The sequence below is a fragment of the Leptonychotes weddellii genome, chromosome 8 (genome assembly GCF_054177405.1).
Source record: "Leptonychotes weddellii isolate Sample4059 chromosome 8, ASM5417740v2, whole genome shotgun sequence".
Taxonomy (NCBI): Eukaryota; Metazoa; Chordata; class Mammalia; order Carnivora; family Phocidae; genus Leptonychotes; species Leptonychotes weddellii.
The window spans coordinates 113,194,017-113,212,926 of NC_138376.1; the positions used below are offsets into that span (position 1 = coordinate 113,194,017).

General features: G+C 40.1%; 1 protein-coding gene across 1 annotated transcript in view; it reads left to right on the plus strand.

The window, feature by feature from the left end:
* The window catches only part of RAB32 (RAB32, member RAS oncogene family), a 22,052-nt gene extending 3,445 nt beyond the window's left edge, over nucleotides 1–18,607 (plus strand). The window contains exons 2-3 of the mRNA XM_006747359.3: nucleotides 13,440–13,717; nucleotides 18,281–18,607. Of these exons, the coding sequence (XP_006747422.3) occupies nucleotides 13,440–13,717; nucleotides 18,281–18,430 (428 nt within the window). The 3' untranslated portion in view covers nucleotides 18,431–18,607. The remainder of the gene's footprint in view (nucleotides 1–13,439; nucleotides 13,718–18,280) is intronic.
* The last annotated feature ends 303 nt before the right edge of the window (nucleotides 18,608–18,910 follow it).

The following is an 18,910-nucleotide window of genomic DNA, read 5'->3' on the forward strand; positions in this document are numbered from 1 at the left end:
ATACTATTAAGATGTAGCAAGACGGGGCGCCTGGGTGGCTCAGTCGTTAAGCATCTGCCTTCGGCTCGGGTCATGATCCCAGGGTCCTGGGATCGAGCCCCGCATCGGGCTCCCTGCTCCGCGGGAGGCCTGCTTCTCCCTCTCCTATTCCCCCTGCTTGTATTCCCTCTCTCGCTGTGTCTCTCTCTGTCAAATAAATAAATAAAATCTTTAAAAAAAAAAAAAGATGTAGCAAGAGATGTCTCTAAGCTTCCTTTTGTTGTTGTTACATAAATTAACCCATTTATCATAGGCCAGCAATGTCTTAAATGGTGGAGCTTCTACTGGTCTCCCAATTCCTGCGGTCGTCTGGTGGTCGACTTTACTGGGCTGTAGGTCCAGGCACCACTGGCTACTGTTTTCATGCAGGAACCACAGCGCCAGATGCCCGCAGCTCATCTTTTCATCTTGGTTTTGCCACAGAAGGAGCAAGTATACTTGGCGTCCTGGCTTATTTCAATTTTCTTCACCATATTCCTGATGGGCCCCGTATTTACCAGCAATTTCAGCCTTCTTGGTGCATTTTGTTTGCCATGTCACTGCAAACGAGGTTATTTCCCAGAGCAGAATCTGATCCGCCCTTTCATATGTATTATAGATGAAGTAGTATTTGGCTTACTACTTATTATAACTTTATTAGCAACTATAGAATTTTCCAGGTCGGTTGAATGGCTGGTCTAGACTAAATCTTTAAAAGAAAGAAACCAGTTTGTCCATTTAGATCTAATACAGTGTAGTCTTCCTGTATTTGTTGAAGTGATTTACTTTTGCAGGAGAGGCAAAATTTTATCCCTCCCTTTTTAGAGTTTTCAGCCGGGCCTGAAAATTAGATCGATGCCAGACAGATTAACAGCAGAAATTTATTTCACATACGTTTTCTCTGACACGGGAGCCCTCATAAGAAAATGAACACCCAAAGAAGTGGCAAAACCTAAGTGCTTTTATACCAGGTTGAACAAGGAGAAGGAATTGTGGAAAAATAACTAATATGGGGAAGCTAAAGGAAAATAAGAGTTATTTTATAAAGTCTGTTTGTAGAGACATCTCTCCACTTTGACTCCCATCCCTGGTGATAAGAATGTTTCTTTCCTCCTAGAGAAGAGAGGACATCTCTCACATGAGAGTATTCTCATCTGCTTTGAGAGAGAAAAAGGGGAGATTAGAGCACCCTTCTTAAACCTGCTCTTTTTCAAGTGCCTTTAGTTCAAAATAATTCTTATGCCAAAGTGGCATTTTTTGAGGAACTGATCTCTTCTGCCACCTTTCACTTTTTAGAATCAGTATTTCTATATAAAATAATCTGAATGGATAACACTCCTTTGGGCCCAAGAACAGATCAGGAACCTTCTATTCAGAAGTTCCTCTAAATATTATTTACCTAGAGCATAAAATGCTTGGTTGGAAGACATTATAAATTATATAAAGCATACTTAGATTCACTTTTTATTGTTTTGATTCCCATCCTAAGTTAGAACATGGATCCTACTTCCCTTGTTCCATCTTCTACATTGACAGTCCCTGTACCTCATGGCCTCTTCTTGCCTGCTTTCATAACTCTCCTATAACCCACATGAACAAGAATCTGGAATGTTATCTCGGATGCTTTCTTGACCTTCAATGTATCTATTAGTCAAGAATTATTAATATTCGGGTTTCTTCTAAATATGAAGAAGCAATGCTCTGAGGAATTAGATTTGTAATCTCCATCTTAAACACCAACTATTACAATGACTTTCCAATTACTTAATAACTCATTTAAAGGGATTTTTAAAAATCTTCATTATATCTGACTTTTGTATAATCTCGCCATCCTCAGCCTTATGCAGACTCAGCTGCTGTGCTGAATTACACGTAAAGTCTACCGTCCCATTTTACATCTTTAAATCTTCCTCAGTTCATGAGTCCGGAGACATCTTTGGGTGCCCCAGTCTGGACTTTGCACCCACAATTGCCCAGGCAGGATGAGCAGCGTTAACAGCATATTTCTGTTACTGCACATGGAAATTCTCCTGATAATGATATGCTTTTTGCCTTTCCTTTTTTTTTTTTAATTAATATGTTACCTTTCTCAGTTGCCTCAGTTGTCCCACATAGGCTGAAAAGTGCCCATGTTAGTGGTAGAGAGAGGGGGACATTGATAAAAACCACTAAAACTTGACCTTTTTTCCCAACCATTTTCCTAATCATTCTATTGTTTGAATTGAAGATCTTGAAGGCTTTTAGAGATCCCATAGCCTAAATACAGAGAAGTGTCGTAACTTGACCAAGAGAACACAGATAATCAATGGCACTGTACAGAGACATGTCTCATGACTCTGAGATATGAAAACAAGCTTTTAATAGTGTAGCGGATTTTGGGTTCACTGGTGTCAAAACAGTCTAAAGATTGTTGTCGAACAGTTTAACAGACTCTTGTCTAAATTTGCAAATGTTCTGGTCATTCTTACAGTAGCTCATATGACTCCTACTTTATACCCATTGTAATAATTACTATCTCTTTATGTTATCAATCCAGAATTTCCAGTTATACTTTTTTTTTTTTTAAAGATTTTATTTATTCATTTGAGAGAGAGTGAAAGTGAGAGGTGTCACAGAGGGAGAAACAGACTCGCCGTTGAGCGGAGAGCCCAACATGGGGCTCGATCCCAGGACCCTGAGATCATGACCTGAGCTGAGGGCAGATGCTTAACCCACTGAGTGACCCAGGTGCCCCCAGTTACACTCTTCTTAATTAACACAGAACTTCCAGCATAGATACTTTTTGATCGGCTCCATCATTTTTGGGGGGCATTTTGAAAGACTGTTTCCACAGTGTGGACTTTCTGGAGATAACAAAGCCGTTTTATTGATACATACTTGCAGAGCACACCCTGGGAAAGCACGGTAATACTTACAGATGTTTGCAGGGTCTACTCTGATTTCACTTTTTAAACCTTTGAGCCGTGCATTATTCTAGAGAGGCAGTGTTACTTTCAAATGTATTTTAGGAGAAATTTTATCCATTATGTATATGTTTTCTTGACCTTCTGATTTTCTTAAGTTTCTGATATGGAAATTTCAAGGATTCTTATTCTGTTTTAAGGCATACCCAGGATTTTGTTTTTATCAGGTGTGGTAAGGCCAACACACCAGATCGTCACCACTGAAAAGATGGTTTGTTATTCATAGTTCCCGAGAGAAGGGAGCATGCTGCCCTATACAGGGCCACAAGGGGAAGCACCGGGGTTGGTCAAGAGGCAGAAGGAGCAAGGGAAGAGCATGGGCTAGGCTTTATTGTAGTTTTTGCAGGAAGGAATGGACAAGACAGCATAGGCAAGCTGAGTAAGCTTAGGGTTGGTTAGTTTGGAATATTTGAGTGGGCGTTGGGCTACAGGGGTGGTCTGTGGTTGTTTAGTACCCGGCCATGGGTGATTTAGGGCAGGCGGATAGTGTGCTAGACTGCAGGAGCCTGAAAAGGGAGGCAGATGGGTGGTGAGGACTCTGGATTGGTTGGTTTGCTTATCAAAGATGTGCTTTCAGCAGGTGGTTTGCTGTCTGTCTCTAAGAACTAGCTAGCTGGAAGGGGCAGTCCCTCCACTGGTCCCCAAGGCCCCAAGATGTCAAAGCGTTATAAAATATAGAAAATAAAAAACAATGATTGATCCATATTTCTAGGCATTTGTTAGAAAAGATTGAGAGATGAAAGAAAGTGCTCTTCCAAAGAAGAAAACTTTGAAGGCCTTAGATTTGTAGCCTGAGGATAGCATATCCTTAGACTGGTGATGATTTCACACTTAATCAACACTTAAGTAGTAGAGAGTGGACTAAGTCGACAAGTTTAGGTTGTGTTGTGGTTGCAGAGATCTCCTGGAGGGGGAGAACAGTGCAGACATATAAATGGAGGGGGGTGGTGGAATTCTGCAGGGTGAGGTAAAAGATCAAGATAAAAGTGCTTTAGAATTCTATTCAATTATATTTTCAAAAGTGCTTTTTATAACCAAGGAGGCTAGACACATAATTTCTTCACTCTTCTTTTGAGAAAGAAGAGCCACATAAAAATAAATGGATAGTAGGGGTTTAGTTTAAGGATCTCTTGACAGTTGGCCTTACATTCTCTTCTTCCCCATTCTTTCCACTCACTTCTCTTTTTTTTTTTTTTAAAGATTTTATGTATTTGACAGAGAGCGCATGCACAGGCAGGGGGAGCAGCAGAGGGAGAGGGAGAAGCAGGCTCTCTGCCGAGCAGGGAGCCCAATGTGGGGCTTGATCCCAGGGCCCTGAGTTCATGACCTGAGCCTAAGACAAATGGTTAATGGACTGAGCCACCCAGGTGCCCCATAAAATGCAGATTCTTTAGCATCAACTGTGTCAAATCGATTTGGCTACCTCTGACAAACATCCCTATGCATCATGATTTTAACAAAAAGTTTTATTCTCTCACCTGGTAAGCCTGTGGTTGGGCAGTCCACAGCTGCTGAGCAGAACCCTAAAGTCCTCATGGACTGAAGCTGACATGAGCACTGCCCAGCTATGCCTTGGTCATAGCCTTCGTCTTTGTGGTCCAAGCAGATGTGCATGCCTTGCTGTGAGGACTGCTGGGAAATCTAGGGCCTTTTTTTTTTTTTTAATTGGACTCAGCTGCTTCCCCAGATAAAATTCTGTGAGGGGATAATGGAATAGACCACTACCAATTCTCCCTACTTACCAAATTAGAATTCCTAGAGGTAGGGCCTGGAAATTTGCAACTACCAAGCACTACGTGCAATCTGATTTCTACTAAAGTTGAGGAGAAGTTGTTCTGTCACTGGCTTTGCTGCACCCTGGGGATAGGTTGATCCTCTCACCTCACTCAAGGAGTTCTCCGCTTACGGGGCAAACCTGCCTGCTCCCCGTGTTCCCTCACGCTCACCTTCCATGACCCCGGAGTTCTTCTCGATTTCACATCACCTCCTCCTCATCTGTGTGCCTATCTCAAGAGCCTCCCTCTGAGGGTAGCGTATGGACACAAGAGCATTTACAGGACAGAGATGGCACATTTCTTGCTCTTGTTGAATAACTAGGTAAGAAAGGAAAAAGCTAATATCTTAAACTTTTAAAACTACTTATGACTTTGAACACAAATCAAAAAGATATTTTGATTTTATTCCTTGTTTCAGATTGATTAAAGTCAGCCATTCTTTTTATAGTCCCACAGAATAAGGCCTTACACAGTGACTGAATACCACAAAAGCCCAGTCATTATAGGTAGCAAAAAGAGAAATCCAGAGTCTGAGTTGATTGGGGAATAGGTAATTTTGAGAACTACTCAGTATTACCACTGCTACCATCTCGAAAGCAGTTTATTTTCCTTTTAATTTAGGTGTTTTCCTATTTTGTTTCTGTATTCAGTTTGTTACTCTTTTGTTTGACAAACCCAAGACCCATTATGACATCACATTGTTGCCTATATCATGGTATAAAAAATTTTAATGGGTAATTATCCTTTTAGAACTGATGACTGGATTTATTTTTATTTATTTTTAAAGGTTTTATTTATTTATTTGAGAGAGAGAGAGAGAGGGCACAGAGGGAGAAGGAGACTCCCCACTGAGCAGGGAGCCTGATGTGGGGCTCGATCCCAGGACCCTGGGATCATGACCTGAGCCGAAGGCAGACACTTAACCAACTGAGCAACCCAGGTGCCCCTGATGACTGGATTGAAATGAAATTTGACTTGGTCTTGATCTATTGGCCTTCTAACACAAGTTAGCAGTGCTTCATCTCTAAACCGCACAATGAGATTTAAGGATTTTTTTTTTAAAGGAGTTTACAAGCACTAATTAGAAACTATACTTTTCCTCTGGATCACCTTGAGTAAGACTATGTAACTCAGTGATTCTCGGTGGGAAAGGGTAAGCATTTCTACTTGGAATACTAAACACCAGTTGTCTCATTACTTTGATTTGTGTTTCATGGTGAAATTTATATTTTGAGTTTCAAATAATGCGAGGAAATATTTAGGTTATTTATCAAATGAGGTCATGAACATAAAATATTGAGATGAACATTAAAAAACTAAACAAAGGGAGTGATTAAAATCACAAAAGAGAGCATCTCTGGCCTCTCTTTCCGATAACCATTCAGAATGTAGCCCTTTCCTTTTCAAACACTGAGAGGAAATACTTTCCTTTTGGAAATTTACATATAAAGAAAGAAGGCAAATTATTTTGTGGTTTTCTTTTCCTTAATTCAATTATGTATTTTTGGAAATATGTTACCTCAACTCCTTTTCAAGTCATTAGTGTTGGATACTCCCAAATACTACATAAGCATTTTGATCTTTTTGCCACCATATATACCTTAAGCTTCATCCACTTGGGTATATAAGTTGTGCATCTTTAAATGTCTTTGAGCCTAGATGACTAGCACTGTGCTTTTTCTTCATTCTCATTGCCATGATGTCTAGTTATAATAAAGGTTCCCTCTTCTAGAAAAGGAAGTAACAGAATTTTTTAAAAGCTAAAACATTTTAGAGTCCTTTGGAATATTTCGGCAGTCTGCCCACAGCAGAGGCTGCCCTACTATTGGGGTAACTATAGCACTCAGCACTGGAGCATTGCCCATAGCTGCTATGGTGAAGCCCTAGGAGACTTAGAGAAGGGGTTTCCCTTGTGCGATAGGGCTGTGCTCTCCTTGTGGAGAGTCGTCCTAGGCCCATGGCACTGCCTTGGGTCTGTTTGGAAACATGGGACATGGAGCAACATGTACTCCAAAAAGTCTTTGGCTAACAGATTGGACAGCACATTGGATAATAGATAACTCGGGAATTGGAGTAATTTCTTCTCCCTGGGATTTTATTTTCTCATCTATAAAACAAGAGAGGTTGGACTAGATGATATGGGGTATCCTCTTTCAGTTACAATGTTGTCCATCTAAGTGTTGCTCAGGAAGGCATGAAAGTGGTCCCTCCTCCTCCAGTACGAAATGACTACAGCACTGGTTACAGAAGGTGGTGTCGCTTAGAATCTCCCCACCCTGTTTGAGCTACTTCCTATTTAGAGGAAGATCTCCCAGGTCCTGCTGAGTTTTTATATTGCCATAAGCTTTAACTCTACACACACATACACACATACACTCCATGAAACAAAACTCATGCATCTGTCTTTGTATTTAATAACTGCAGACATCTCTACCCTGTCCTGTCCTGGGACACAACCCAGGAGCAGTCAGCATGGTAGGAATTCCCTGCATTTTATTTACATATTTATGTAAAGTAGAATCCAAGAAAAATAAAGTTTTTTGGACTGAGCTTAGAATGGCTGATTGGCTACTTCCCAGAGAGTATTCTTTATATTTTTTTGTCTAAAATTAAGAAAAAATAATTCTAGGATTCTTCAGAATTCCTGTGCAATTTAATGTAAATATGAAAGTTTTTTCCATTAATTTGGTCCTTAGCCCTTTTTTAAACTTAGGGCTAACTCCCAAAGCGTTGTGAGAGGGAAGTAGTACAATGCATCATTTTTTTTTTTTAAGATTACTTATTTATTTATTAGAGAGCTTGTGCATGAGCAGGGGGGGAGGGGCAGAGGGAGAGGGAGGGGCAGAGGGAGAGGGAGAAGCAGACTCCCTGCTGAGTGGGGAGCCCGACCTGGGGCTCTATCCTAGGACCCTGAGGTCATGACCTGAGCTGAAGGCAGACGCTTAACCAACTGAGGCACCCAGGCGCCTCAGAATGCAGCATTCTCATGGGGAAGACTCAGCACTGTTGGAGGTTGTATCTAGAAGTTAAATATGTGAAGCTGTTGTGTCCAACTAAGCATCTGAATGGCATTTCTTGATAAGAAACAACTAATAAGATTAGTTTACATACCTCTCTGAATAGCATCCCTTTGTATGCTACCATAATATACTCTTCGTATCTCTGATTACACCTAACACACCATGGTATCAGTGTGTCTGTTCCCTCAAATAGACTGTGAGCTCCTTAGGAGAGGAAATCATATTCATTGTTCCGTGATGTTCACCAGTGTCCAGCATAGTGCCTGGTACATGGAAGGAACCTAATACATATTTTTTAGTGGAAATCAAATCTAGATACGAGGTAAAAAAAAAAAAAATATTTGGGAGTTGTATCAGTCAGGATAGACTAGGTTATGTTGGGGTTCCAACAACATTAATATGTCAGTGGTTGAAGATAATTATTCCTCACTCTTTCTACATGTCCATAGTGAGGGCAGAGGTTGGGATGGAGGGAAGGATGTGAGGGCAGTTTTGCATTGGAGCTACCAGAAGACTCAGGCTAACAGAGGCTCTACCATCTCTTGATGCTGTCATCTCAAAATTAGGGTTCAAGCCTGCTGCAGCAGGACAAGGACACTGTCACCCAAGTGATTCTGCTTAGAAATGACACTTCTGTTTCCATTTCATGGGTGAAGACTAGTTCGTAGCCACTCCTAATTTAGTGGGGGCAGAAGAGTGTGATCCTTCGTCTAGAAGTGGAGGAGAATGGAATATTTGTGAACAGTAGTTTTGTTTTCCACTATAGTTCTTTCTCTTAGGCAATAAGAAGGGAATAGATAAAATTACCCAGAGAGTAATAATAACAAAGTTATGGGATGCAACTCTTACTCTAGTAGCAAAGTTTCCTTTATTTTCTAGTTTAACAGCTGGAAGAGTTTAACGTATCTCTGCATTCCAACCTTTGAAACCAACATAGTTAAATCTAGATTTTACCTTGTTAGGTTTTTTTTGGAGAACAGCTCTTAAATTTATGTTAAGATTATTATTTTAAATGAATTCATTGTATCTTTCTCTATTCTGTAATTAAATTTAATGTATTTTAGAAATGTGTGGTTTTTACTTGTTTTGACCAGTTCAGGAATATCTCTGAAGCGGTAGTGGATTACTTCAGAATTTTTAAAAAAGGAGATGATGAACTCAGTAAAACAGGAAGTATACTTTACTATTCTGTTGGAAAGTAAGCTATTTTCCTAAATGCATGGCGTGGCCTTTTGATTCTGGATTATTTACATTTGATCCCCATTGCTGTCTGGATTCAGTGATTGCAGAATCTTTAGAAAATCATATTAAAGTTATCACAGAGAAACTTAAAACATCAGAAGGGAGAGCTGGGAGGGCTTAGAAGATCCCTAAAGATCCTTAAAGACACTCCACTTATTTGGCAGAGAAAGTTAACATGCCTGGGGTTGCTTGACCTTTAGTGCTTGATATTTTGATTCTCTGGTATATTTGTACTTTCCTCAAGTTCATTTTCCTTTGCAGACTGTTTTCACCACTACAGCATATAACTAGTTTAAGGCTTTGCCATGTTTAGTTGCACAATTTTAAAGAGGATGCTCAGGCTTTCATCATGTAATACATTTACTGAGCACTTAATAATAATACTAGCTAACATTTACACAGTGCTTACTATGGGCCTGGCATTTTACTTTTTGAACTTAAGGTCTGTGCATGTAAATTATACTTTAAGTACATGCCTTCATGAATTTTTATATAGCACTTCCAGTTCAAGGGATAGACCATCCCTCACCCCCTAGAACAGAAGTAGCAAATACTTTAGGTTTTGTAGGCCATTCATTCCTTGTTGCAACTACTCAACTCTGCCGTGGTAGAATGAAAACAGATGTAGAAACCCATAAACAGATGAGGGCGACAAGATTCCGATAAAACTTTAGCCGAATTTGACCATGAATTATAGTTTGTCGTACTCTGCCCTAAAAGACTCTCAGGCAGGCATTTTACATTAAATCTTCCCAGTGAGCCTCCAAGGTAGGTATTATTTTTTATTACTTTATTGATATATAATTGACATACAACAAACTGTACAATTTGATGTTTTGCCATATGTAAACACTAGTGAAACATCACTGTAATCAAGATTGCAACCATTTCCATCACCCCAAAAGTATTTCCTCTTGCCCCTTTGTAACTCATCTCTCTGCCTTGCCGAAGACAATCATTGATGTGCTTCCTCTTACTAAGTCACTATAGTTTTTATTTTTAAGGATTTGATATAAATGTATTCATAGAGTAATACCTATTCCCTCTCTGGTCTGGCTTCTTCTACTCAGCATCATTATTTTGAGATTCATCCATTTTGTTACTTGTATCCATAGTTTGTTCCTTTCCTTTCTATTGTTATATTTCATTGTATGGATATACCATACTTTATTCATTGCTGTTTTGGCTAAAAAAATAAAACGTCGGGGCTCCTGGGTGGCTCAGTTGTTAAGCATCTGCCTTCGGCTCAGGTCATGATCCCAGGGTCCTGGGATCGAGCCCCGCATCGGGCTCCCTGCTCCGCGGGAAGCCTGCTTCTCCCTCTCCCACTCCTCTGCTTGTGTTCCTGCTCTCGCTATCTCTCTCTCTGTTAAATAAATAAATAAAATCTTTAAAAAAATAAAAATAAAAATAAAAAAAATAAAACATCTATGAGCATTCACAAACATGACTTTGTGTAGACATGTGCTTTCATTTTGTTTGGGCAAATACCTAGGAGTGGAATGTGTTGGTTGTATGGTAGACATATGTTTAAATTTTTAAGAAACTATCAAATTGTTTACCAAAGTGGATGTACTATTTTAAATTCTTATTCTTACCAGCAGTGTATGAGAGCTGATTGCTCCACATCTTCACCAGTCCTGGGTATAATCAGACTTTTTATTTTAGCCATTCTTGTGGGCATGAAGGGGCAGCTTGTCGTGATTTAAATTTGCCTTTCTCCAATAATTAATGATGTTGGGCATCTTTTCCTTTGCTTATTTGTCATTGTATACGTTCTTTGATAAAGTGTCTGTTCCAGTCTTTTGCTTACTTTATTAATTAGATTTTTTATCTTCTTACTTTGGAGTTTTGAGAGTTTTTTATATGTTCTGGGTATAAGTCCTTTACTAGATCTAGGATTTGCATCTTTTTTCTCCCAGGCTGTACCTCTCCTTTTCATCTGCTTAATAGTGTAATTGACACTATTTTGAGTTGCTGTATGGTGTGGTTGTTAGAAAGCACACTCTGAAACTAGCAGAGTTTTGAATCCTCACCTTGGAACCTAGGGAAAATAACTTGAGGTTTCTAAGCCACAGGGTCCACCTCAAAAATTACTTGTCATACACATTTCTGACTTTCTTATGTTTTACCAAGAAGTTTATATGAGGACAAATTTGAATATGATTTAGTATGATTGGTTGAAAGAAGTATTTTTAGGGCTTTATAAATGATTCAGTAAACAAAACAATAGTCAGTGAAGCTTAATGGTTCTTCATAACTTCTGGATTTCTATACTTTTACTAGTTTGGCACCCTACCCTCATTTCTAAATTGAAGGGATAGTCCAAAAGAGTACTTTCTTATAACTGTGAAATAATCTTATAATCTGGACTGTCTTAATGAGGCTAGTTTCCCATGTTGCCATAGTCATTTTATATTTAATAATTAAGATTTATAAAACTAAAAGTCAGTAGTATGTGCTCTCTAGTTAAAATTGAAGTCAGAACCACTTTAATGCAATCTACGTCGTCTTTTTGCGGAATAGTGATATTGACTTTGTTGACCAGTTGGTATATCCTCTGTGCATTTGCCATGTGTGATTATTAAGTGTATGTTTATGGAAAATGGTACAATGTTAACTTCTTATAGATATCAGCATTGAGATTAAATAAGCTATATAATTGGCTGGTCAGATTTACCTTACCAATAAAATATGAACATGATAGTGAGGTTTCATATGTGACCATTTGTTACAATGAAGTTCAGACATCTGGATCATCATAGTACACTTCAGATAAGCCCGTATGAGGAGTTGTCACAAACCAAATGAACTTCAAGTGTATCCATTTAAGTTTGCCTATTGTGTTCTTCCGTTATTTCACTAAGCTATATCTAAAACTGTATGAAGCTATAGTAGAATTTGGAGAAGGAATATTTTTTTGTGACTAGCTTTGCATTTATTACTCTCCATAAAATGTAGAAAACGTGTGTTTTTCATCATGTGTTTTTTTGTTTTTTTAGATTTTATTTATTTATTTGAGAGACAGAGAGAATGAGAGACAGAGAGCATGAGAGGGAGGAGGGTCAGAGGGAGAAGCAGACTCCCTGCCGAGCAGGGAGCCCGATGCGGGACTCGATCCCGGGACTCCAGGATCATGACCTGAACCGAAGGCAGTCGCCCAACCAACTGAGCCACCCAGGCGCCCCCATCATGTGTTTTAACAGGAAAGTGTCCTATCAGTTTTGTTTTTATCACTGGTCAGAGTTACCCATCTTAGATTTGCACTGATTGCCATTTTTCCTGAGCACTCTAGTCCGTAACTTGACAGACTGAAGGTAAACGCCTTAGAAGTCAAGGCAACTACAGGATGGTTCAGAATGGCCAGCATCGTATTAACATGGGTGCGTGGGAGCCAGGAGACCCGGGCTGTAGTCCTGCCTTATGTTGTCAGTGCCACTGGCATCCTGTCCAAGCAGCTGTCCGCGTGGATTTTCATCTGTCAGATGAAGATTAGGGTCCCTCCTGTGTCAAAGAGCAAGACCAGACAGAAAGGGGATGCTTTGCAAAGTCCCATGTAGTATGTGAAGCAGTGGAATTTTCCCCAAAGTATTTAACATGTTAAATTATTTTAAAAGTATGATATTTGAAGACTCTATAGTTGATCCTTCTTTTAATCACACAGCCACATGTGCCACTTTTGTTTGTAGGTTTGCATGTGTCTGCTTTCTTGGAGGAGAGCAATCTTGCATGCGGAGTCAAAAGCGGTTGCAGGCGAGAGATGGGGAGGAAAGATGAGCTCCTTTATCTCATAGCCAGTCCTAGTCTTTTTGACTGCATTTTACCCACCATACTTATCTTCTTCCTGCAAGCTTCATTTTCTTCTATTCTCATCTCTTCTTCCCCTCTGCCACCAGCTTTCTTTTTTCCTTTAGTAACTCTTCTCTTAGACCAGAGGGAGTGGGAGGTGGGGGAGCGATGGGCCCTGTAGCTTTAAGCACTGTCATCTGGATGTTTATTATTATTATTATTATTATTTTTTAAAGTTTTTATTTATTTGACAGAGCGAGAGTAGGAACACAAGCAGGGGGAGTGGGAGAGGGAGAAGCAGGCTTCCCACCGGGCAGGGAGCCCAAACATCCCAGGACCCTGGGATCATGACCTGAGCCGAAGGCAGATGCTTAACAACTGAGCCACCCAGGTGCCCCTGTCATCTGGATGTTTATGGACCATGTGTTGGACACGCGCAGAACATAAAGCTAGTTGATTGTGTACTCAGACCCCATGATCAGTCACGTGGTTCTGTGCGTCCTTCATCCCACCAGTTTCTTTGCTATGGAATGGGAGACGTGTTTATAGCACTATGCCTAGGGTCAGAGGGGTTATATCTAAATATAGACTCTGTCTGAATTATGAGCTCTTAATATCTTATTTATTTTTAGGGCAAGAGCGGTTTGGCAACATGACCCGAGTATACTACAAAGAAGCTGTTGGTGCTTTTGTAGTCTTTGATATATCGAGAAGTTCCACATTTGAGGCCGTCTTAAAATGGAAAAGTGATCTGGATAGTAAAGTCCACCTTCCAAATGGCAGCCCTATTCCTGCTGTCCTCTTAGCTAATAAATGTGACCAAAAAAAGGATGGTGGCCAGAATCCTCCCCAGATGGACCAATTCTGCAAAGAACATGGTTTCAGTGGATGGTTTGAAACCTCTGCAAAGGTGAGGTCTGCTTTGTGTTTGTATCTGCTCTGCTCTTAGCTCGAAAATCTGAGCTGTAACTTTAAAATCTTTAGATGGGTTTATGTGAGTGGTTTTTGGGAGCCTAGAAAAAAGCAAAGTAGAGCATGGATATGTTATAGTTTCTTTGAGCGGACAGCAGGAACGCTTTCAAAATTGGCTAATGTGGAGGTGAATAGAAGGGCAGGTTTTCCATCAAAATAAAAAATAGTTATTATTTAGAGCAAAGAACAATGACATTCTCTGAGTTGGAGCCTTTAAATGAAGCACTTCTGCAACTGGAGTTTATGGGGGGGATAAAAAGTGTCTTGTCAAGCCCAAGCATTTTTGATTTTTACTGAAGGCTTCACGAAATATAGGGACATAGATGACACTGGTGAATGTGTGGGTCATGTGCAGTAGTAACAAAAATGGACACTGAAAGTATCAGAGAGATGTATTCAGATGTTTGAAGAGTTTCAGATTAATTGTGTATGAAAGAATTTGAAGAGGAAAGTATCAACACTTGTGACATGCTTCATGAATAGTGGAGTGAGAATTTTTTCTTTCATCTATTATGGGATACAGTGTTTTATGAAGAAAAACAGAAAACACTTAAGTTGGTTGTTAAAAATCTTGCCAGCCTAGATATATAAGAAAGCAAAGGTGAAAATCACAAGCACAAAATATTGGTGGGGAGGGAGTTTGTTGATGTGCTTTGGAAATTTCACATTATAGAGGTCAAATAACAGTCGGACTTATGTCAGAATGATGAAATGTTGGAGAAATTCTGTAATGACAAAGTCCAAACCATAAGACTGTGCATCTTAACACAGTCCCAGCATTTGGGATGCCTTCTGTGGATTTCTTGTAGGTATATATTTTTTTAAAAGCCTTTTTCTCTTAGCTAACAAATGTGACCGGGTTTATCTACTGGTTAAATTACCTACTTACGGCTAGGTTACTTTTAGCTTTACCTGAAACCCACCCTAAAAGTAGAAGATGATTTGGTGCCGCTGATGATCAGAATAAGGAAAGCAAAGCTATGAGAGACTGCACAGAAAAGCGGCTCTGGAGATAACTGAGCAATGTTGGAGTCATCGGAAAAACTAGTGTCTGCTGGAGGCAGACGTTTTTACTCCTAAGCTAAAGGCTATTTGTTTAAATAAATACATCCTAGAATCTTAAGATCTAGTTTCATGAATAAAAAGTGGTGGCAGAAGAAAGTTGCAGTGCGGGGCTGGGTGCCGCGCGCCGCGCGAGCGCTTAGCCAGGCAGGCAGGAAGAAATGGCAGGAGGGGCGGTGCCTCGTGGGGGCACGTGTCCGGAAAGCCACGCCCTCCGTCTGCGTCCGCGGAGTGTCTGTCAGCTGATTTGCTTGACGTCCCAGCTTTGTTGGGAAATAATCCGTGGTACGTGCAGTGTTTACTAGAGCATGAGATTTGCGGGAAGAGATGCATGTATTACAGATAAAATTTCTTCTCTAAGTTTTGTTTGAATTAATCATTCAGGTAATAAATCCAAATTCGTCCCCAGAATCTAGATGGAAGATTCAGAAACAGCGTCACGTGGCGTGTAGCTTGAGACTGTGGAAGTCATCCTCTTTGTTACATTTATAACAGGGTTACCTGTGGAGTGGAGAAGGAAAACAATGGTTAATCGTAGAAGTTTCAGCTCTGTTCTGTGCTTTCCTACAAATCTATTAGCAACACCTTCTGCATAATTTCTTCAGTAGTAATCCAGGAATGTTCCAAGAGAATAACAGTAATACGAAATTTAGGTTAAGATTTTAGTCGAGGCTTAAAGTACTGGCCGAGTGTCACTAATGCCTGTATTTCTGCGCTGGCCGGCAGCTGACTTCCCAGCTGATTTCTGCTTGAATTCCTGTGATCTGAATTTTAACGGGAACACAGCCAAAAGACAGTCTTGAATTCATGAACTTCATCTTTTCACCTTTATGGGAAATAATGGATTTCCAATACGAAAATGTGTGTCTAATTACAATATGGGATTTTCTGTTCCTGATCAATTGCTACTAAATGCGGTTAAATAGCATTATAATTCTTTGAGTTAAAGGGAATGGTGGGGGCTAAATGACTTTTGGACATTCAAAGATCAATACTTTAATTAAAATTAATGCTTACCGTGGGAGTGGAGGTAAAAAAAAAAAAAAAAAAAGCTTGATTCTGGAAAAGATACCCGAATGAATAGCCCAAGTCTTGCAGGTTTCTCACTATCTGAGAAAGTATAGCAGATAAGGGAGATAGCTAGAATGAGCCTCATGTTGTTAGATCGAAATTGGAGAGATCAATATGAACTTAATGTTTTATATGTATGTATAAATATGTATGTTTCTGTGTTTATATGTGTGTCTATATACACATATGTATAAACTGATAAACATAGAAATTGATGTCTACGTGCCTGTAGAGGGCACATGTATATTTACTAGCTCTGCCTGCTCAGGAGCAATGACACCACAGGTCCAATGAGCGTTCTAGTCCCCAGAATTTGGTTTTTATTTTTTATTATTTTTAAAAAGATTTTATTTATGTATTTTAGAGAGAGAGCATGAGCTGGGGAAGCGGCAGAGGCAGAGGGAGAGGGAGAGAGAATCTCAAGCAGACTCCCCACTGAGCACAGAGCCCGATGTGGGGCTCAATCTCACCACCCTAAGATCATGACCTTGAGTCGAAATCAAGAGTCAGATGCTTAACTGACTGAGCCTCCCAGGCACCCCCAGAATTTGGTTTTTAAATACTGTTCTCCTGCAAAAAGAACAGAAGTTTAATGGAGAAATGATTGATTCCAGGATTGGCGGGACAAGGAAAGTAAAGATGCAACAGAGATATTTTGTGGTACCAGAAATTAAGGAAACACAAAATGATGGAGACCCTTCAAAACGAAACAGGACCCTACTTATAGGAGCTCCAAAAATCCAAGACAATTTGAGCAACAAAGTAAATAACTATTGTAATGCATCTATTCCATAGAATAAAATAATAATCCATGTTAGGAATAAACGAATGAACAAGTAGAGGAGAAGAGGAAACTCTTCCTAACAGTAGAATTCCAACTAATAAATGTAGAAGGAATGATGGAAATAGATAGTTCACCTTTATTTTTTTAATTTTTAAAAAATTTTTTTAAAGATTTTATTTATTTATTTGACAGAGAGACAGCTAGAGAGGGAACACAAGCAGAGGGAGTGAGAGAGGGAGAAGCAGTCTTCCTGCTGAGCAGGGACCCCTTTGCGGGGCTCGATCCCAGGACCCTGGGATCATGACCCTAGCCGAAGGCAGACGCTTAATGACTGAGCCACCCAGGTGCCCCAGATAGTCACCTTTAATCACCATGGTAATAGCTGTTTTAGGGAAGAATTAATTGATTGTAAAGTTAATGGGGAAAACTATGATGAAAAATAGGATATTTCCATATTTGAGCTTACTAAGTGCAAAGGAGAAATAGTAACTATTCAGTGGAGAAGACTGGCAGACATGACGTTAAGCAAGTGTGCCTCTCGGACGCTGAGAGGGACACATCACTTACTCCTGTCAAAAATGCATAACTTGAGTTTAATGATACGGAAACCTCAAACAAGCCCAAACTGAGGGATAGTCTCTGACCAGTATGCTGCTCCAAGAGTGTCAAGGTCATGAAAGGCAAGGTGACTGAAGAACTGTCCCAGGTTAAAGGAGACCAAGAAGACATGAGCACGAAATACACCCGGTCACCTGGATCACAAATAGGACATTGAGACAATGGTGACATTTGAATAAGCTTCATAATTAATGCTGGCACTATTATCGAATTTCCTGATTTTATCTGGAAATCTGGATATCCAGGATGTTAATATTTTAGGAATATGAGTGAAAGGTCTGTAGGAATTTTTGCTACTTTGCAACATTTTTGTCAATCTGAAATCATTTAGAAATGAAAAGTTAAATATTTTTTTAAAAAGCCCAGATTTTGATATGTGTTACTCGTGTATTTAATGACAACTAATAAATCTGTCACACAAATGTTGTGATAGCCAGTGATTCCTTAGGGTATTTTTAATGGACATCACACCTACAACATTGTTTCAGGTTAATTTACACATGACAACTAGAAGTAATAATCTGTATTCAGAGATGGGGAAACGACATGATGCATTTATCATATTTTAATGTGTGAACCCATTGACATTCCTCTTCATAATGTATGCTGAATGCTTGACTTAAATGTTCAAGGGCAGAAACTTTTTCATCTTAGTGCTTTCATTTATGTGAGTGGCAACCCAGCGTGGGATAATGCTTCCTTTTCAACCATTGAAGATAGTTCATTGAACCTCGGGGGCAAAAAGTTTGAAACAGGAACATCAGGAAGGGGAATCCTTTGTGAAAAGAAGAGAGTTCTGTAGCCACATTACTCAATGGCATTGACCTCTGAGGGTGTATACCCTGTAGTGAGGAAGAAGATGGTGGACGCCCCCTCTGACAAACTGTGCTTGTCCCATTAATACTCATGCTTTCTTCTAAGCATTAATCCTTGGAATTCATCCCGTTCATCATTTCTGCATTACAGGATAACGTGAACATCGATGAAGCAGCCCGGTTCCTCGTGGAGAATATTCTCGCAAACCAACAAAGCTTTCCAAATGAAGAAAACGACGTGGACAAAGTTAAACTGGATCAGGAGACCTTGACCGCAGAGAGCAAGTCCCAGTGTTGCTGACATGGCTTCAGCTTCTGTCCCGCGTGCAGAATGCAGCCTGCCTGGGCGGGAGCCAGTCCTGAGGACGGATAAGGTGGTGGGTGTGCTGTTCTGCGAGTCCTCCCGGGGCTGCACTTTAAATGAATGCTCTGGTTTTTCTTCGGGTTGGATGAATCTTTCTCCCTGTTCGGAACGACAGCAATGGCACCCCCGGGAGCCTGCGCCCACACGGGGGTTTTCTGGTGGTCGCCATGAGTTCAGGATAATGTTTACATCCTCTGTAACATCTTTTTAAATGATGGCCCCCCCCTTACCAGCTTCCAAGTTGTGCCTCGTAGTGGTAGTGCTGGGGTGGTAAGAAGCCGGACCTGCAGTCTTTGAGCAAGGCTATGGGTCCTTGTCTTGTCTTCACAGTCCAGTCTCACTCTCCAGGGAGGCTGCAGACTCTGGTAGTCACAGAAGCCCTGAAGTTCCTCTTTTGCAGTTTTTCCTTTTTTTTTT